Here is a 19,010-nt window from a genome sequence, read left to right on the forward strand (position 1 = left end):
CTGCTGTCCACCCCAGCGGCGCCCCCTGCTGTACGGTCAGTAAGGTCAGGTCCCTTATTAGACTGCTGTACACTCCAGCGGCGCCCCCTGCTGTACGGTCAGTAAGGCCGGGTCCCTTATTAGACTGCTGTCCACCCCAGCGGCGCCCCTGCTGTACGGTCAGTAAGGCCGGGTCCCTTATTAGACTGCTGTCCACCCCAGCGGCGCCCCCTGCTGTACGGTCAGTAAGGCCGGGTCCCTTATTAGACTGCTGTCCACCCCAGCGGCGCCCCCTGCTGTACGGTCAGTAAGGCCGGGTCCCTTATTAGACTGCTGTCCACCCCAGCGGCGCCCCCTGCTGTACGGTCAGTAAGGCCAGGTCCCTTATTAGACTGCTGTCCACCCCAGCGGCGCCCCCTGCTGTACTGTCAGTAAGGCCGGGTCCCTTATTAGACTGCTGTCCACCCCAGCGGCGCCCCCTGCTGTACGGTCAGTAAGGCCGGGTCCCTTATTAGACTGCTGTCCACCCCAGCGGCGCCCCCTGCTGTACTGTCAGTAAGGCCGGGTCCCTTATTAGACTGCTGTACACTCCAGCAGCGCCCCCTGCTGTACGGTCAGTAAGGCCGGGTCCCTTATTAGACTGCTGTCCACCCCAGCGGCGCCCCCTGCTGTACAGTCAGTAAGGCCGGGTCCCTTATCAGACGGCTGTACACCCCAGCGGCGCCCCCTGCTGTACGGTCAGTAAGGCCGGGTCCCTTATTAGACTGCTGTCCACCCCAGCGGCGCCCCCTGCTGTACGGTCAGTAAGGCCAGGTCCCTTATTAGACGGCTGTCCACCCCAGCGGCGCCCCCTGCTGTACTGTCAGTAAGGCCGGGTCCCTTATTAGACTGCTGACCACCAGCAATTGCACGTTTAAGGGTACGTTCACACTTTCGGTAAAATTTTCTGGCATCAAGTTCCGTGCTAGGGTTATCCTATTACAGCCTGACTGGAGAGCCGGCCGCGCAGGAGGTCTTCAGCGCCGTCCCTGTACAGAGAACGCGCCGCCGCACGCTGCAGTGTCACCTCCTTCCAGAATTCCGGAACACTTACCGGAGCCGACATTACTTTACATTGAAGTGCATTAATGCCAGATCCGGCCCCAGGTGTTTTGGGCAACAGATCCGGTTTTGCGGTCTGCGCAGACCTTTAAAAAGATAAATCCCGTATCCGTTTTTGCAGATGACAACCAGAGGGACGGATCGAGTACTGCAATGCATCTGCGAGATGGATCCGCATCCGCCTACAAACCGTATCCGTTCTCATACAGATTGCCGGACCCGACAGCCAGCAACGCAAAGTCCGGTAAGGACTGTAGACCCGGTCAACGCAGCTCACCTTACCTGCACCCCTCCCCCATGGAGTCCTGCAGAGCATCTCTCCCTCCTGGGACACAGACCCATTGTCTGCTCCTGATAAGATCAGGCTCAGGAGGAGGTGTAAAGACATGGCGACCCCTCCCTGCTCAGTGGGGGGGGGGGGGGGGTGACGGGCCCCCGACCCTGCAGTCAGCTAGAGACCACCAGGTGACGGGCCCCCGACCCTGCAGTCAGCTAGAGACCACCAGGTGACGGGCCCCCGACCCTGCAGTCAGCTAGAGACCACCAGGTGACGGGCCCCCGACCCTGCAGTCAGCTAGAGACCACCAGGTGACGGGCCCCCGACCCTGCAGTCAGCTAGAGACCACCAGGTGACGGGCCCCCGACCCTGCAGTCAGCTAGAGACCACCAGGTGACGGGCCCCCGACCCTGCAGTCAGCTAGAGACCACCAGGTGACGGGCCCCCGACCCTGCAGTCAGCTAGAGACCACCACCAGGTGAAGGACCCCTCCCTGCTCAATGTGGGGGGGGTACAGCCCCCGACCCTGCAGTCAGCTAGAGACCACCAGGTGACGGATCCCTCCCTGCTCAATGTGGGGGTGACGGCCCCTGACCCTGCAGTCAGCTAGAGACCACCAGGTGAAGGACCCCTCCCTGCTCAATGTGGGGGTGACGGCCCCTGACCCTGCAGTCAGCTAGAGACCACCAGGTGACGGATCCCTCCCTGCTCAATGTGGGGGTGACGGCCCCTGACCCTGCAGTCAGCTAGAGACCACCAGGCGAAGGACCCCTCCCTGCTCAATGTGGGGGGGGGGGGTGACTGGCCCCCCGATCCTGCAGTCAGCTAGAGACCACCACCAGGCAAAGGACCCCTCCCAAAGATTACAGGTGAGCGCAGCACACGGCCCCCGATGCAAGAACGACTCCACTGCTCAGAAATACAAACAAACCATTTTATTAGACAAAAATCACATTCAGTATAAAAGACCCCCTCCCCCGGCCCCCCATAGTCCATCAGCACCGCAGGCCTCACACGTAGTTCTTGCTGGGGTAGTCGCTGCGGGCCTGGGATGGGGCCGCCGTATAGCGGGCGGTGTACGGGACGTCAGACTTCCTGGGACAGGAGCAGCAGAGAAGACCACCACCAAGCAGCATGAGGGCAGAACCTGCCCACCCAATGTAGAGAGAAGCCCCCAACTCCCGCTTCTGCGCCTCCACCACCAGCGGGTTGTAGAAGTCACGGATGATGGTGTTCGCCGACCAACACACAGGGATCAACATGAGGATGCCGGCCACCAGGAAGATCACGCCGGACACCAGGCTGACCCGCGCCTTGGTGTTCTCCTCCTCCACGCAGTTGGTACACTTAGCTCCCACAATGCCAATCAGAACAGCCAAGATGGCCACCAGGATGGAGATGATGGTGAGGGCACGGGCGGCCTGCAGGTCCTGGGGGAGCGCCAGCATGGAGTCGTAGACCTTACATTGCATCTGTCCGGTGCTCTGCACAATGCAGTTCATCCACAGTCCTTCCCAGATGACCTGCGCCACCACAATGTTATTGCCGATGAACGCCGTCACCTTCCACATGGGCAGCGCGCAGGTGATGATGGCACCAACCCAGCCAATCAGGGCCAACGCCATGCCCAGGATCTGGAGTCCAGTGGAAGCCATGTTCAACAGGAGAGCACTGCAAGGAAGACAGAGGTCAGAGAGCACAGCGTTCTAGGACAGCCCCCCGGACATCCAGGAGGACCCCACAACAGGAGAAAGCCAGCCCCGGAGAGAAGGGGGTCACAGACTAACAGCAGAACACCCCAATAACCCCCCCAAACAGGGAGAAGACCACCCCCAACAGCCTCCATCACCACAGAGAAGTGAGACCCCCAACCTCCTGGCAATAAAACACAAAGGACAGGAAGACCACCCCCAACCTCCATCTGAGGAACAAAACCCCCAACCTCCTAAACAAAATACAAAGCAAACAGGGAGAAGACCACCCCCCAACAGAAACCCTACAGTCTCCATCACCACAGAAGTGAGACCCCCAACCTCCTGGCAATAAAACACAAAGGACAGGAAGACCACCCCCAACCTCCATCCCCACCTGAGGAACAAAACCCCCAACCTCCTAAACAAAATACAAAGCAAACAGGAAGACCACCACCAACCAAGGAACCAAGTAGAGGAGTAAGACCCCCCCCCCAACCACCTGAACAAAATACAAGACTAGCCCCAACCACCATCAGAGGAACCAAGCAGAGGCATGAACCCCCCCCCCCCCCCCAACACCTCAGCCCCCTGCACAGATCCCCTCCATCTTCACTACTCACCTGAGAAGTAAAACCCCCAACCTCCTAAACAAAATATAAAGCTAACAGGAAGACCACCCCCCCCCCCCCAACCAAGGAACCCAGCAGAGGCGTGAGATCCCCCTCCATCTCCACTACTCACCTGAGGAACCAAGCAGAGAAGTGATAGAGCCCCCCCCCACCCTGCACAGATATATACCTGCTCCCCTCCCCCACCTCCAGCAGCAGGTGAGGACACCTGAAGGGGGGAGTATCACTGATACTGGGGGAGGGAAGACTGCAAGCTCCACAGCCCAGAGGATTCCCACACATAGAGAGTGTGAAGAGAGGTCAGAGGTGTAATAGTCTGCAGGATATATCACTGTGTATCAGGAGGTAGAGAGGACAGAGCGATGTTCTGCAGATCTCTAGAGGTCAGTGGTGTAATAATCTGCAGGATATATAACTGTGTATCTGTCAGGAGGTAGAGAGGACAGAGTGATGTTCTGCAGATCTCTAGAGGTCAGTGGTGTAATAATCTGCAGGATATATAACTGTGTATCTGTCAGGAGGTAGAGAGGACAGAGCGATGTTCTGCAGATCTCTAGAGGTCAGAGGTGTAATAATCTGCAGGATATATAACTGTGTATCTGTCAGGAGGTAGAGAGGACAGAGCGATGTTCTGCAGATCTCTAGAGGTCAGAGGTGTAATAATCTGCAGGATATATCACTATGTATCTGTCAGGAGGTAGAGAGGACAGAGCGATGTTCTGCAGATCTCTAGAGGTCAGAGGTGTAATAATCTGCAGGATATATCACTATGTCAGGAGGTAGAGAGGACAGAGCGATGTTCTGCAGATCTCTAGAGGTCAGTGGTGTAATAATCTGCAGGATATATAACTGTGTATCTGTCAGGAGGTAGAGAGGACAGAGCGATGTTCTGCAGATCTCTAGAGGTCAGAGGTGTAATAATCTGCAGGATATATAACTGTGTATCTGTCAGGAGGTAGAGAGGACAGAGCGATGTTCTGCAGATCTCTAGAGGTCAGAGGTGTAATAATCTGCAGGATATATAACTGTGTATCTGTCAGGAGGTAGAGAGGACAGAGCGATGTTCTGCAGATCTCTAGAGGTCAGAGGTGTAATAATCTGCAGGATATATAACTGTGTATCTGTCAGGAGGTAGAGAGGACAGAGCGATGTTCTGCAGATCTCTAGAGGTCAGAGGTGTAATAATCTGCAGGATATATCACTATGTCAGGAGGTAGAGAGGACAGAGCGATATTCTGCAGATCTCTAGAGGTCAGTGGTGTAATAATCTGCAGGATATATAACTGTGTATCTGTCAGGAGGTAGAGAGGACAGAGCGATGTTCTGCAGATCTCTAGAGGTCAGAGGTGTAATAATCTGCAGGATATATAACTGTGTATCTGTCAGGAGGTAGAGAGGACAGAGTGATGTTCTGCAGATCTCTAGAGAGGTCAGTGGTGTAATAATCTGCAGGATATATCACTATGTCAGGAGGTAGAGAGGACAGAGCGATATTCTGCAGATCTCTAGAGGTCAGAGGTGTAATAATCTGCAGGATATATAACTGTGTATCTGTCAGGAGGTAGAGAGGACAGAGTGATGTTCTGCAGATCTCTAGAGGTCAGAGGTGTAATAATCTGCAGGATATATAACTGTGTATCTGTCAGGAGGTAGAGAGGACAGAGTGATGTTCTGCAGATCTCTAGAGAGGTCAGAGGTGTAATAATCTGCAGGATATATCACTGTGTATCAGGAGGTAGAGAGGACAGAGCGATGTTCTGCAGATCTCTAAAGAGGTCAGTGGTGTAATAATCTGCAGGATATATCACTGTGTATCTGTCAGGAGGTAGAGAGGACAGAGTGATGTTCTGCAGATCTCTAGAGAGGTCAGAGGTGTAATAATCTGCAGGATATATCACTGTGTATCAGGAGGTAGAGAGGACAGAGCGATGTTCTGCAGATCTCTAGAGAGGTCAGTGGTGTAATAATCTGCAGGATATATCACTGTGTATCTGTCAGGAGGTAGAGAGGACAGAGTGATGTTCTGCAGATCTCTAGAGAGGTCAGTGGTGTAATAATCTGCAGGATATATCACTGTGTATCAGGAGGTAGAGAGGACAGAGCGATGTTCTGCAGATCTCTAGAGAGGTCAGTGGTGTAATAATCTGCAGGATATATCACTGTGTATCTGTCAGGAGGTAGAGAGGACAGAGTGATGTTCTGCAGATCTCTAGAGAGGTCAGAGGTGTAATAATCTGCAGGATATATCACTGTGTATCTGTCAGGAGGTAGAGAGGACAGAGTGATGTTCTGCAGATCTCTAGAGAGGTCAGTGGTGTAATAATCTGCAGGATATATCACTGTGTATCAGGAGGTAGAGAGGACAGAGCGATGTTCTGCAGATCTCTAGAGAGGTCAGTGGTGTAATAATCTGCAGGATATATCACTGTGTATCTGTCAGGAGGTAGAGAGGACAGAGTGATGTTCTGCAGATCTCTAGAGCTCAGAGGTGTAATAATCTGCAGGATATATCACTGTGTATCAGGAGGTAGAGAGGACAGAGTGATGTTCTGCAGATCTCTAGAGAGGTCAGTGGTGTAATAATCAGCAGGATATATCACTGTGTATCTGTCAGGAGGTAGAGAGGACAGAGTGATGTTCTGCAGATCTCTAGAGAGGTCAGAGGTGTAATAATCAGCAGGATATATAACTGTGTATCTGTCAAGAGGTATAGAGGACAGAGTGATGTTCTGCAGATCCCTAGAGGTCAGAGGTGTAATAATCTGCAGGATACATCACTGTGTATCTGTCAGGAGGTAGAGAGGACAGAGTGATGTTCTGCAGATCTCTAGAGAGGTCAGAGGTGTAATAATCTGCAGGATATATCACTGTGTATCTGTCAGGAGGTAGAGAGGACAGAGTGATGTTCTGCAGATCTCTAGAGAGGTCAGAGGTGTAATAATCTGCAGGATATATCACTGTGTATCAGGAGGTAGAGAGGACAGAGCGATGTTCTGCAGATCTCTAGAGAGGTCAGTGGTGTGATATTCTGCAGGATACATCACTGTGTATCTGTCAGGAGGTAGAGAGGACAGAGTGATGTTCTGCAGATCTCTAGAGAGGTCAGAGGTGTAATAATCTGCAGGATATATCACTGTGTATCAGGAGGTAGAGAGGACAGAGCGATGTTCTGCAGATCTCTAGAGAGGTCAGTGGTGTAATAATCTGCAGGATATATCACTGTGTATCAGGAGGTAGAGAGGACAGAGCGATGTTCTGCAGATCTCTAGAGGTCAGTGGTGTAATAATCTGCAGGATATATCACTATGTCAGGAGGTAGAGAGGACAGAGCGATATTCTGCAGATCTCTAGAGGTCAGAGGTGTAATAATCTGCAGGATATATCACTATGTCAGGAGGTAGAGAGGACAGAGCGATATTCTGCAGATCTCTAGAGGTCAGAGGTGTAATAATCTGCAGGATATATAACTGTGTATCTGTCAGGAGGTAGAGAGGACAGAGTGATGTTCTGCAGATCTCTAGAGAGGTCAGTGGTGTAATAATCTGCAGGATATATCACTGTGTATCTGTCAGGAGGTAGAGAGGACAGAGTGATGTTCTGCAGATCTCTAGAGGTCAGTGGTGTAATAATCTGCAGGATATATCACTGTGTATCTGTCAGGAGGTAGAGAGGACAGAGTGATGTTCTGCAGATCTCTAGAGAGGTCAGAGGTGTAATAATCTGCAGGATATATCACTGTGTATCTGTCAGGAGGTAGAGAGGACAGAGTGATGTTCTGCAGATCTCTAGAGAGGTCAGAGGTGTAATAATCTGCAGGATATATCACTGTGTATCAGGAGGTAGAGAGGACAGAGCGATGTTCTGCAGATCTCTAGAGAGGTCAGTGGTGTAATAATCTGCAGGATATATCACTGTGTATCTGTCAGGAGGTAGAGAGGACAGAGCGATGTTCTGCAGATCTCTAGAGAGGTCAGAGGTGTAATAATCTGCAGGATATATCACTGTGTATCAGGAGGTAGAGAGGACAGAGCGATGTTCTGCAGATCTCTAGAGAGGTCAGTGGTGTAATAATCTGCAGGATATATCACTGTGTATCTGTCAGGAGGTAGAGAGGACAGAGTGATGTTCTGCAGATCTCTAGAGAGGTCAGTGGTGTAATAATCTGCAGGATATATCACTGTGTATCTGTCAGGAGGTAGAGAGGACAGAGCGATGTTCTGCAGATCTCTAGAGGTCAGAGGTGTAATAATCTGCTGGATATATCACTGTGTATCTGTCAGGAGGTAGAGAGGACAGAGCGATGTTCTGCAGATCTCTAGAGGTCAGAGGTGTAATAATCTGCTGGATATATCACTGTGTATCTGTCAGGAGGTAGAGAGGACAGAGCGATGTTCTGCAGATCTCTAGAGGTCAGTGGTGTAATAATCTGCAGGATATATCACTGTGTATCAGGAGGTAGAGAGGACAGAGCGATGTTCTGCAGATCTCTAGAGGTCAGTGGTGTAATAATCTGCAGGATATATCACTGTGTATCTGTCAGGAGGTAGAGAGGACAGAGCGATGTTCTGCAGATCTCTAGAGGTCAGAGGTGTAATAATCTGCAGGATATATCACTGTGTATCAGGAGGTAGAGAGGACAGAGCGATGTTCTGCAGATCTCTAGAGGGGTCAGTGGTGTAATAATCTGCAGGATATATCACTGTGTATCTGCAGTAAGAGTAATGCTCTGCAGCTGTCTGGCTAGGTGAAGGGGGCGGGGCACTTCGCTCTGCTGCCAGCAGTCAACATGGCGTCCGTTGACAGGTTTCCTGTAGCCAACGCCACATTTCAGCATCATGTGACCGGAAACTCTCTTGCCGCCATCTTTCTCCTCTCTCCATTTCAACAACATTTCAGAACAGTTGGAACCATCAACTTATAATGAAAAATGTAAAAATGAAGGAAGAAATTGTCGCCTCGTCGTCTCCCAAAGCAAGGACAGCAGGCGGCTCCCTGTTCAGTGGCTTCCTGCCGGCCTCGGGTGTAGAAAGATGGCGGACGCAGGACTTCCGGTTCTGAGCTGGACAGTGTGGACACCGGCTGCTGGGAGAGGCGAGCATGAAGCTGATCAGTAAAGACATGGAGAAGGACAATGCGGGGTGAGGGGCGCCGTGCGGCGGTCTGTGTCCTCCCCAGTCTCCGGAGTCCCCCCCCGCCCCCTCCCCTCCGCTCTCCGGGGTCAGCCCCCCCGGCCCCCTCCGCTCTCCGGGGTCAGCCCCCCCGGCCCCCTCCGCTCTCCGGGGTCAGCCCCCTCCGCTCTCCGGGGTCAGCCCCCCCGGCCCCCTCCGCTCTCCGGGGTCAGGCCCCCTCCGCTCTCCGGGGTCAGCCCCCCCGGCCCCCTCCGCTCTCCGGGGTCAGGCCCCCTCCGCTCTCCGGGGTCAGCCCCCCCGGCCCCCTCCGCTCTCCAGGGTCAGCCCCCTCGGCCCCCTCCGCTCTCCGGGGTCAGGCCCCCTCCGCTCTCCGGGGTCAGCCCCCCCGGCCCCCTCCGCTCTCCGGGGTCAGGCCCCCTCCGCTCTCCGGGTCAGCCCCCCCGGCCCCCTCCGCTCTCCAGGGTCAGCCCCCCCGGCCCCCTCCGCTCTCCAGGGTCAGCCCCCTCGGCCCCCTCCGCTCTCCAGGGTCAGGCCCCCTCCGTTCTCCGGGGTCAGCCCCCCCGGCCCCCTCCGCTCTCCAGGGTCAGCCCCCCAGGCCCCCTCCGCTCTCCGGGGTCAGCCCCCTCCGTTCTCCGGGGTCAACCCCCCCCGGCCCCCTCCGTTCTCCGGGGTCAACCCCCCCCGGCCCCCTCCGTTCTCCGGGGTCAAACCCCCCCCCCCCCCCGGCCCCCTCCGTTCTCCGGGGTCAACCCCCCCCCGGCCCCCTCCGTTCTCCGGGGTCAGCCCCCCCCCCCGCCCCCCTCCGTTCTTCGGGGTCAGCCCCGCCCCCCGCCCCCCTCCGTTCTCCGGGTCAGCCCCCCCCCCGACCCCCTCCGTTCTCCGGGGTCAGCCCCCCCCCCGACCCCCTCCGTTCTCCGGGGTCAGCCCCCCCCCCCCGGCCCCCTCCGCTCTCCAGGGTCAGCCCCCCAGGCCCCCTCCGTTCTCCGGTGTCAGCCCCTCCGCTCTCCGGGGTCAGCCCCCTCCGCTCTCCAGGGTCAGCCCCCCCGGCCCCCTCCGTTCTCCAGGGTCAGCCCCCCCCCGGCCCCCTCCGTTCTCCGGGGTCAGCCCCCTCCGTTCTCCGGGGTCAGCCCCCCCCCCCCGGCCCCCTCCGTTCTCCGGGGTCAGCCCCCCCCCCCGGCCCCCTCCGTTCTCCGGGGTCAGCCCCCCCCCCGGCCCCCTCCGTTCTCCGGGGTCAGCCCCCCCCCCGGCCCCCTCCGTTCTCCGGGGTCAGCCCCCCCCCCCCGGCCCCCTCCGTTCTCCGGGGTCAGCCCCCCCCGGCCCCCTCCGTTCTCCGGGGTCAGCCCCCCCCCCCCCCCCGGCCCCCTCCGTTCTCCGGGGTCAGCGGCCCCCTCCGTTCTCCGGGGCCCCCCCCCCCTCCCCAGCCCCCTCCGGGGTCCCCCCCCTTCCCGCGCAGCCCCCTCCGCTCTCCGGGGTGGCGCCCGCTCTCATGGCACTCTCTCTTTAGTCAGGTGACCCTGATCGCGGAGGAGGCAGAGGACATGTGGCACACCTATAATCTGCTGCAAGTGGGCGACAGTCTGCAGGCATCAACCATCAGGTAAGAAGTGGGAGTGGCCAGCTGGAGTAGTGGGAGGGACCAGCAGCAGTGGGTGGAGTCCTGACCCTGACTCTCCTGCAGGAAGGTGCAGACAGAGTCATCCACCGGCAGCGTGGGCAGTAACCGCATCCGCACCACCCTCACCATCTGCGTGGAGAACATTGACTTTGACTCCCAGGCCTGTCAGCTACGGGTCAAAGGCATCAACATCCAAGAGAACCAGTATGTGAAGGTAAGTGCACCGCTCTGGTAAGTCTCCGGGACTGGTGCCTCGCGCCTCATTTCTGCTCTGTTTCCAGATGGGAGCCTATCACACCATAGAACTGGAGCTGAACCGCAAGTTCACCCTGGCCAAGAAGCACTGGGACAGCATCGTTCTGGAGCGCATAGGTGCGGGGGTACGCCCTGGGCGTCATACGGGCGCTGGGTGCTGGGCGTGGCCTCTCACGTCATCTCCGCTTTCTCCCCTCTAGAGCAGGCCTGTGACCCTGCATTTAGCGCTGACGTGGCAGCAGTGGTCATGCAGGAAGGTCTCGCCCACATATGTCTCGTCACACCCAGTATGACCCTTCTCCGCGCCAAAATTGAAACCAGTATCCCGCGTAAGAGGCGGGGCAACTGCTCCCAACATGAGAAGGTTTGTCTCCAGCCCCCACATGTCACCCGCCTGTGTCTGTCTCTCAACCTCTTACTGGGCTCTCTCTGGCCTCTCTCTCTACTCCCTCAGCCCTCTCTCCTCTTTCCCCTCTCCCTACTCCTCAGCCTCGGCTCTCTCTCCTCGTTCCCCTCTCCCTACTCCCCGGCTCTCTCTCTCCCTAGGCCTCGGCTCTCTCTCCTCTTTCCCCTCTCCCTAGTCCTCGTCTCCCTCTCTCCCTTTCCCTTTCCCTACTCCTCAGCTCTCTCTCTCCCCTCTCCCTACGCCTCGGCTCTCTCTCTCCCCTCTCCCTACGCCTCGGCTCTCTCTCCCCTTTCCCTCCCTACTCCCCGGCCTCGGCTCTCTCTCTCTCTCCTCTTCCCCTCTCCCTACTCCCCGGCCTCGGCTCTCTCTCTCTCTCTCTCTTTCCCCTCCCTAACTCTCCCGGCCTCGGCTCTCTCTCCCCTTCCCTCTCCCTACTCCCCGGCCTAGGCTCTCTCTATCTTCCCCTTCTCCCTACTCCCGGCCTCGGCTCTCTCTCTCTCCCCTTTCCCCTCCCTACTCCCCGGCTCGGCCTCTCTCTCTCTCTTTCCCCATCTACTCCCCGGCCTCGCTCTCTCTCCCCTTTCCCCTCTCCCTACTCCCGGCTCGGCTCCTCTCTCTCTCTTCCTCTACCTACTCCCGGCCTCGGCTCTCTCTCCCCTTTCCCTCTCCTATCCCCGGCCTCGGCTCTCTCTCTTCTCTTTCCCCTCCCTACTCCCGGCCTCGGCTCTCTCTCTCTCTCCTCTTTCCCTCTCCCTACTCCCCGGCCTCGGCTCTCTCTATCTCTCCCTTTCCCCTCTCCCTACTCCCCGGCCTCGGCTCTCCTCTCTCCTCTTTCCCTCTCCCTACTCCCCGGCCTCGGCTCTCTCTCTCTCCTCTTTCCCCTCTCCCTATCCCCGGCTCGGGCTCTCTCTCCCCTTTCCCTCTCCTACTCCCGGCCTCGGCTCTCTCTCTCTCTCTCTTCCCTCTCCCTACTCCCCGGCCTCGGCTCTCTCTCTCCTCCTCTTCCCTCTCCCTACTCCCCGGCCTCGGCTCTCTCTCCCCTTTCCCCTCTCCCTACTCCCCGGCCTCGGCTCTCTCTCTCTCTCCTCTTTCCCCTCTCTACTCCCCGGCCTCGGCTTCTCTCCCTTTCCCCTCCCTACTCCCCGGCCTCGGCTCTCTCTCTCTCTCTTTCCCTTCCCTACTCCCCGGCCTCGGCTCTCTCCCCTTTCCCCTCTCCCTACTCCCGGCCTCGGCTCTCTCTCTCTCCTCTTTCCCCTCTCCCTACTCCCCGGCCTCGGCTCTCTCTCTCTCTCTCCTCTTTCCCCTCTCCCTACTCCCCGGCCTCGGCTCTCTCTCCCCTTTCCCCTCTCCCTACTCCCCGGCCTCGGCTCTCTCTCTCTCCTCTTTCCCCTCTCCCTACTCCCCGGCCTCGGCTCTCTCTCTCTCTCTCTCTCCTCTTTCCCCTCTCCCTACTCCCCGGCCTCGGCTCTCTCTCCCCTTTCCCCTCTCCCTACTCCCCGGCCTCGGCTCTCAGTCCGGTTTTCTGCCTCCCCCAGGCTCTGGAGAAGTTCTATGAACAGGTCATGCAGGGGATCATTCGCCACATAAACTTCGAGGGTGAGTGCGGTCTCGTCTTGTGCGGCGCTGCCTCCTGTGGCGGTCTCTCTAACACGTGTCCTGTTTTCCGGGGCCGCAGTGGTGAAGGTCGTCCTTGTGGCCTCTCCTGGATTTGTCCGGGAACAATTCTGCGAGTTCCTCTTCCTCCGGGCTGTGAAACAGGATCTGAAGACCATTCTGGAAAACCGCGGGAAGTTCCTCCAGGTGCACAGCTCGTCGGGGCACAAGTACTCACTGGCAGGTAAGTCGGGGGCGTCGTGCTCGTACCACGCTGTGCCACGCTCCACTGATACTCGCTCAGGAACGTGACAGATTCCACTTCTTTCCTACTATGAACTGTGGGTGACCATCAGAGGCGGCAAATGACCGATCTATAGCGCCTCCCGATGGTCGCGCCGCCCCGCGGGCAGTCGGGCTGTCGTTTTCTGCTTCTTCTGGGGGCTTTTCTACAGCGATGATCAGAGATGGGGGTCTCGGAGTTGTCCTAAAGCGAGCCCGCCGCCACATCCTACCCGTCCTCTGTGTAACCGGCGCTGTCCTAAAGCGAGCCCGCCGCCACATCCTACCCGTCCTCTGTGTAACCGGCGCTGTCCTAAAGCGAGCCCGCCGCCACATCCTACCCGTCCTCGGTGTAACCGGCGCTGCCGCAGCCTCGTGTCCAGACCAAGGAGGGAGACGCCCTTTTATAGACCCACACATTTCAGTGCACCCTTGGGTAAGGATTGCACCAGTTTTTCCGGATACTTTCCGTTTGATCGGTCAGACCCCGGACACGCTTGGCGATGTATGGACTCCATGCACTTTCTAGACCTGACATGTCTGAGTATATGGCACGGTGGCGGTAATGGAGCGGTACTCACCAGCTGGCGGTACAAACGAACGCTCATCTTATTATCTGCCGCACCTCACTGACTCTTTGGAGCACTCCTCTGTGCTGCTGTGGGGTTCCACTCTGGGAGGCAGAGCCTTAACACCTGCACACTGCACTGACTGTGAAGGGTTAACATCTTGGGAGCTGCAGCATTTGGCCCCACCCCCTAATTAGCATGCTAGTGCCCCCAGGGTAAGACGTGGAGGAAACACCCCGGGGCCCCTGCAGAGCTCCTTGTGGCCCTCCTGGTGATGATTTCTGTGTTGTCGTTGCAGAGGTCCTCTGTGATCCGGTGGTCACCGCCCGCCTGGCAGACACCAAGGTGAGTGCGCGCCCCCATGTGCGGTGTCGGGGTCTGTGCCTGCGCTGACTGCTGCCCCCACTGCTCCTTACAGGCCGCCAGTGAGATAAAAGCGCTGGGGGATTTCTACAAGATGCTGCAGCACGAGCCGGACCGCGCGCTCTACGGGTGAGTCCTGATCTCAGCAGGTTGGGTCATGACGGAGGTTTCCGACGCCTCGGGGGATCAGCCGCGTTTGCACCTGCAGATCTTATCGGTCCCCACCCTCATTTCTGGCACAGGGTACAGCGGGCACCCACCCACCGCTAATAAACAGCGGCACCCCAGCACTACTACTCCCATCCTGCATGAGCTGACAGCTATCACTACCCTCACCATCCTCACACTGCCTTTTCTCCGCTCATTCTCTCCTGCCCTCATGTCTTGTAGGATTAAGCACGTGGAGCGAGCAAACGAATCCCTGGGCATCGACACCCTGCTGGTGACCGACGAGCTCTTCAGGTGCCCGCCCCGTAACACCCCATCCATCTGTGTGTGTCCTCGCTCTGTCACACCCCCTACTTGTGTGCGCGCATGTCCTGTGACGCCCCCTCATGTGTGCGCTTGTACTGTAACGTCCCCTTGTGTGCGTGCATGCCCTGCGACGCCCCCCCTTTGTCTGTGCGCTTGCTCTGCTACGCCCCCCCCCCCTTCGTCTGTGCGCTTGCTCTGCGACCCCCCCTTCGTCTGTGCGCTTGCTCTGCGACCCCCCCTTCGTCTGTGCGCTTGCCCTGCGACCCCCCCTTCGTCTGTGCGCTTGCCCTGCGACCCCCCCCCCTTCGTCTGTGCGCTTGCCCTGCGACCCCCCCCCCCCTTCGTCTGTGCGCTTGCCCTGCGACCCCCCCCCCCCCCTTCGTCTGTGCGATTGCCCTGCGACCCCCCCCCCCCCCCTTCGTCTGTGCGCTTGCCCTGCGACGCCCCCTTACTCGTCTGTGCGCTTGCCCTGCGACGCCCCCTTACTCGTCTGTGCGCTTGCCCTGCGACGCCCCCTTACTCGTCTGTGCGCTTGCCCTGCGACGCCCCCTTACTCGTCTGTGCGCTTGCCCTGCGACGCCCCTTACTCGTCTGTGCGCTTGCCCTGCGACGCCCCTTTACTCGTCTGTGCGCTTGCCCTGCGACGCCCCTTTACTCGTCTGTGCGCTTGCCCTGCGACGCCCCTTTACTCGTCTGTGCGCTTGCCCTGCGACGCCCCTTTACTCGTCTGTGCGCTTGCCCTGCGACGCCCCTTTACTCGTCTGTGCGCTTGCCCTGCGACGCCCCTTTACTCGTCTGTGCGCTTGCCCTGCGACGCCCCTTTACTCGTCTGTGCGCTTGCCCTGCGACGCCCCTTTACTCGTCTGTGCGCTTGCCCTGCGACGCCCCTTTACTCGTCTGTGCGCTTGCCCTGCGACGCCCCTTTACTCGTCTGTGCGCTTGCCCTGCGACGCCCCTTTACTCGTCTGTGCGCTTGCCCTGCGACGCCCCTTTACTCGTCTGTGCGCTTGCCCTGCGACGCCCCTTTACTCGTCTGTGCGCTTGCCCTGCGACGCCCCTTTACTCGTCTGTGCGCTTGCCCTGCGACGCCCCTTTACTCGTCTGCGCTTGCCCCCCTTACCGCTCTGTGCGCTTGCCTGCGACGCCCCTTTACTCGTCTGTGCGCTTGCCCTGCGACGCCCCTTTACTCGTCTGTGCGCTTGCCCTGCGACGCCCCTTTACTCGTCTGTGCGCTTGCCCTGCGACGCCCCTTTACTCGTCTGTGCGCTTGCCCTGCGACGCCCCTTTACTCGTCTGTGCGCTTGCCCTGCGACGCCCCTTTACTCGTCTGTGCGCTTGCCCTGCGACGCCCCTTTACTCGTCTGTGCGCTTGCCCTGCGACGCCCCTTTACTCGTCTGTGCGCTTGCCCTGCGACGCCCCTTACTCGTCTGTGCGCTTGCCCTGCGACGCCCCTTTACTCGTCTGTGCGCTTGCCCTGCGACGCCCCTTACTCGTCTGTGCGCTTGCCCTGCGACGCCCCTTTACTCGTCTGTGCGCTCGCCCTGCGACGCCCCCTTACTCGTCTGTGCGCTTGCCCTGCGACGCCCCCTTACTCGTCTGTGCGCTTGCCCTGCGACGCCCCCCCTCGTCTGTGCGCTCTCATACTTTTCTCTCCTTATAGACATCAGGATGTGGCGACTCGTAGCCGTTATGTAAAACTTGTGGACAGCGTAAAGGAGAACGGAGGAGCCGTGAGGTGAGGGGGGGGGGTAGTACAGCCGCTGCTGCAGCTCCAGCGTCAGAGTCTTATTGACTTTTTTTCCAATTTTTCCCCATTAGGATTTTCTCTAGTTTACATGTCTCCGGAGAACGTAAGTGACAGGCACTGGGTGCAGCTGGCAGCAGTGTGTCGTGGCTGGCAGCAGGGTGTCGTGGCTGGCAGCAGGGTGTCGTGGCTGGCAGCAGGGTGTCGTGGCTGGCAGCAGTGTGTCGTGGCTGGCAGCAGTGTGTCGTGGCTGGCAGCAGTGTGTCGTGGCTGGCAGCAGTGTGTCGTGGCTGGCAGCAGTGTGTCGTGGCTGGCAGCAGTGTGTCGTGGCTGGCGCTGGGTCTGCCTGGCAGCAGGGTGTCGTGGCTGGCAGCAGGGTGTCGTGGCTGGCAGCAGGGTGTCGTGGCTGGCAGCAGTGTGTCGTGGCTGGCAGCAGTGTGTCGTGGCTGGCAGCAGGGTGTCGTGGCTGGCAGCAGGGTGTCGTGGCTGGCAGCAGGGTGTCGTGGCTGGCAGCAGTGTGTCGTGGCTGGCAGCAGGGTGTCGTGGCTGGCAGCAGGGTGTCGTGGCTGGCAGCAGGGTGTCGTGGCTGGCAGCAGGGTGTCGTGGCTGGCAGCAGGGTGTCGTGGCTGGCAGCAGGGTGTCGTGGCTGGCAGCAGGTGCGTGCTGCAGCAGGGTGTCGTGGCTGGCAGCAGGGTGTCGTGGCTGGCAGCAGGGTGTCGTGGCTGGCAGCAGGGTGTCGTGGCTGGCAGCAGGGTGTCGTGGCTGGCAGCAGGGTGTCGTGGCTGGCAGCAGGGTGTCGTGGCTGGCAGCAGGGTGTCGTGGCTGGCAGCAGGGTGTCGTGGCTGGCAGCAGGGTGTCGTGGCTGGCAGCAGGGTGTCGTGGCTGGCAGCAGGGTGTCGTGGCTGGCAGCAGGGTGTCGTGGCTGGCAGCAGGGTGTCGTGGCTGGCAGCAGGGTGTCGTGGCTGGCAGCAGGGTGTCGTGGCTGGCAGCAGGGTGTCGTGGCTGGCAGCAGGGTGTCGTGGCTGGCGCTGGGTCTGCCTGGCAGCAGGGTGTCGTGGCTGGCAGCAGGGTGTCGTGGCTGGCAGCAGGGTGTCGTGGCTGGCAGCAGGGTGTCGTGGCTGGCAGCAGGGTGTCGTGGCTGGCAGCAGGGTGTCGTGGCTGGCAGCAGGGTGTCGTGGCTGGCGCTGGGTCTGCCTGGCAGCAGGGTGTTGTGGCTGGCAGCAGGGTGTCGTGGCTGGCAGCAGGGAGTCGTGGCTGGGTCTGCCTGGCAGCAGTGTGTCCTGGCTGGCGCTGGGTCTGCCTGGCAGCAGTGTGTCGTGGCTGGCAGCAGGGTGGCGGCATAGATGGACTGGTTCCCCCTCAGATTTATTGGGCAGTCTTCTCTTTCTCAGAGCTGAGCCAGCTGACGGGGGTTGCAGCCATATTGCGGTTTCCGGTGGCGGACCTGTCGGAGGATGAGTCCAGCTCTGGAGAAGACTAGGCGCCTCTACGTCCTGCCCCGGGACTGGAGCATCTCAACTGGAGACGGGCAGTGACTGATAATTATTTATTGGACTGGGGGTGGGGCCTGTGCACAGGGGGTGGAGCCTCATTACTATGGACGGAGCGCCAGTTCCTCAGTTGTCATTGACTGATGAAATAAATCCTGCAAAGTGACCGCTCGCTCTGTGTATACAGGAACCACGTATCTGACCGCTCGCTCTGTGTATACAGGAACCACGCATCTGACCGCTCGCTCTGTGTATACAGGAACCACGCATCTGACCGCTCGCTCTGTGTATACAGGAACCACGTATCTGACCGCTCGCTCTGTGTATACAGGAACCACGCATCTGACCGCTCGCTCTGTGTATACAGGAGCCACGCATCTGACCGCTCGCTCTGTGTATACAGGAACCACGCATCTGACCGCTCGCTCTGTGTATACAGGAACCACGCATCTGACCGCTCGCTCTGTGTATACAGGAACCACGCATCTGACCGCTCGCTCTGTGTATACAGGAACCTGACCGCTCTGTGTATACAGGAACCACGTATCTGACCGCTCGCTCTGTGTATACAGGAGCCACGCATCTGACCGCTCGCTCTGTGTATACAGGAGCCACGCATCTGACCGCTCGCTCTGTGTATACAGGAGCCACGCATCTGACCGCTCGCTCTGTGTATACAGGAACCACGTATCTGACCGCTCGCTCTGTGTATACAGGAACCACGCATCTGACCGCTCGCTCTGTGTATACAGGAACCACGTATCTGACCGCTCGCTCTGTGTATACAGGAACCACGCATCTGACCGCTCGCTCTGTGTATACAGGAACCACGTATCTGACCGCTCGCTCTGTGTATACAGGAGCCACGCATCTGACCGCTCGCTCTGTGTATACAGGAGCCACGCATCTGACCGCTCGCTCTGTGTATACAGGAGCCACGCATCTGACCGCTCGCTCTGTGTATACAGGAACCACGCATCTGACCGCTCGCTCTGTGTATACAGGAACCACGTATCTGACCGCTCGCTCTGTGTATACAGGAGCCACGCATCTGACCGCTCGCTCTGTGTATACAGGAACCACGCATTTGACCGCTCGCTCTGTGTATACAGGAACCACGCGTCTGACCGCTCGCTCTGTGTATACAGGAACCACGCGTCTGACCGCTCGCTCTGTGTATACAGGAACCACGCGTCTGACCGCTCGATCTGTGTATACAGGAACCACGCGTCTGACCGCTCGCTCGTTCACTGAAGCCCCTCTATCACCAACCACGCCTGATGGCCGTTGCTGTGGGTCTGTGAAGGCAGAGGCGGCTGGACTTATTTCTTCTAACCACGTGAGAGAAGCGGGCAGCACCCGTTCCCTATTTGGGCTTCTGAGGGGCTGGGGAGTCTGTCGGGAGGGGA

The 19,010-nt window shown here is 58.6% G+C and overlaps 2 protein-coding genes across 3 annotated transcripts; one reads left to right on the forward strand and one right to left on the reverse strand.

Moving 5' to 3' along the window:
* Positions 1 to 2,367: 2,367 nt before the first annotated feature.
* Positions 2,368 to 3,015, reverse strand: LOC122922431 (claudin-4-like). The gene has a single exon (XM_044273037.1). The coding sequence runs from the start codon at positions 3,010 to 3,012 to the stop codon at positions 2,368 to 2,370; it is 645 nt and encodes a 214-aa protein (XP_044128972.1). The 5' UTR covers positions 3,013 to 3,015.
* Positions 3,016 to 8,608: 5,593 nt separating this feature from the next.
* PELO (pelota mRNA surveillance and ribosome rescue factor) lies at positions 8,609 to 17,767 on the forward strand. Of its 2 annotated transcripts, XM_044273028.1 has the most exons (13): positions 8,616 to 8,818; positions 10,314 to 10,406; positions 10,488 to 10,638; positions 10,706 to 10,796; positions 10,880 to 11,043; positions 12,621 to 12,681; positions 12,761 to 12,922; positions 13,828 to 13,874; positions 13,948 to 14,021; positions 14,283 to 14,354; positions 16,028 to 16,102; positions 16,186 to 16,217; positions 17,503 to 17,767. In XM_044273028.1, exons 1-13 carry the CDS (start codon positions 8,778 to 8,780, stop codon positions 17,589 to 17,591), a joined length of 1,152 nt encoding a protein of 383 aa, XP_044128963.1. In that variant the 5' UTR covers positions 8,616 to 8,777; the 3' UTR covers positions 17,592 to 17,767. The 2 variants fall into 2 exon arrangements, with proteins under 2 accessions (XP_044128964.1, XP_044128963.1); XM_044273029.1 differs by lacking the exon at positions 14,283 to 14,354 and having other exon boundaries at positions 8,609 to 8,818.
* The last annotated feature ends 1,243 nt before the right edge of the window (positions 17,768 to 19,010 follow it).

This window comes from Bufo gargarizans, unplaced genomic scaffold (genome assembly GCF_014858855.1).
Source record: "Bufo gargarizans isolate SCDJY-AF-19 unplaced genomic scaffold, ASM1485885v1 fragScaff_scaffold_350_pilon, whole genome shotgun sequence".
Lineage (NCBI taxonomy): Eukaryota > Metazoa > Chordata > Amphibia > Anura > Bufonidae > Bufo > Bufo gargarizans.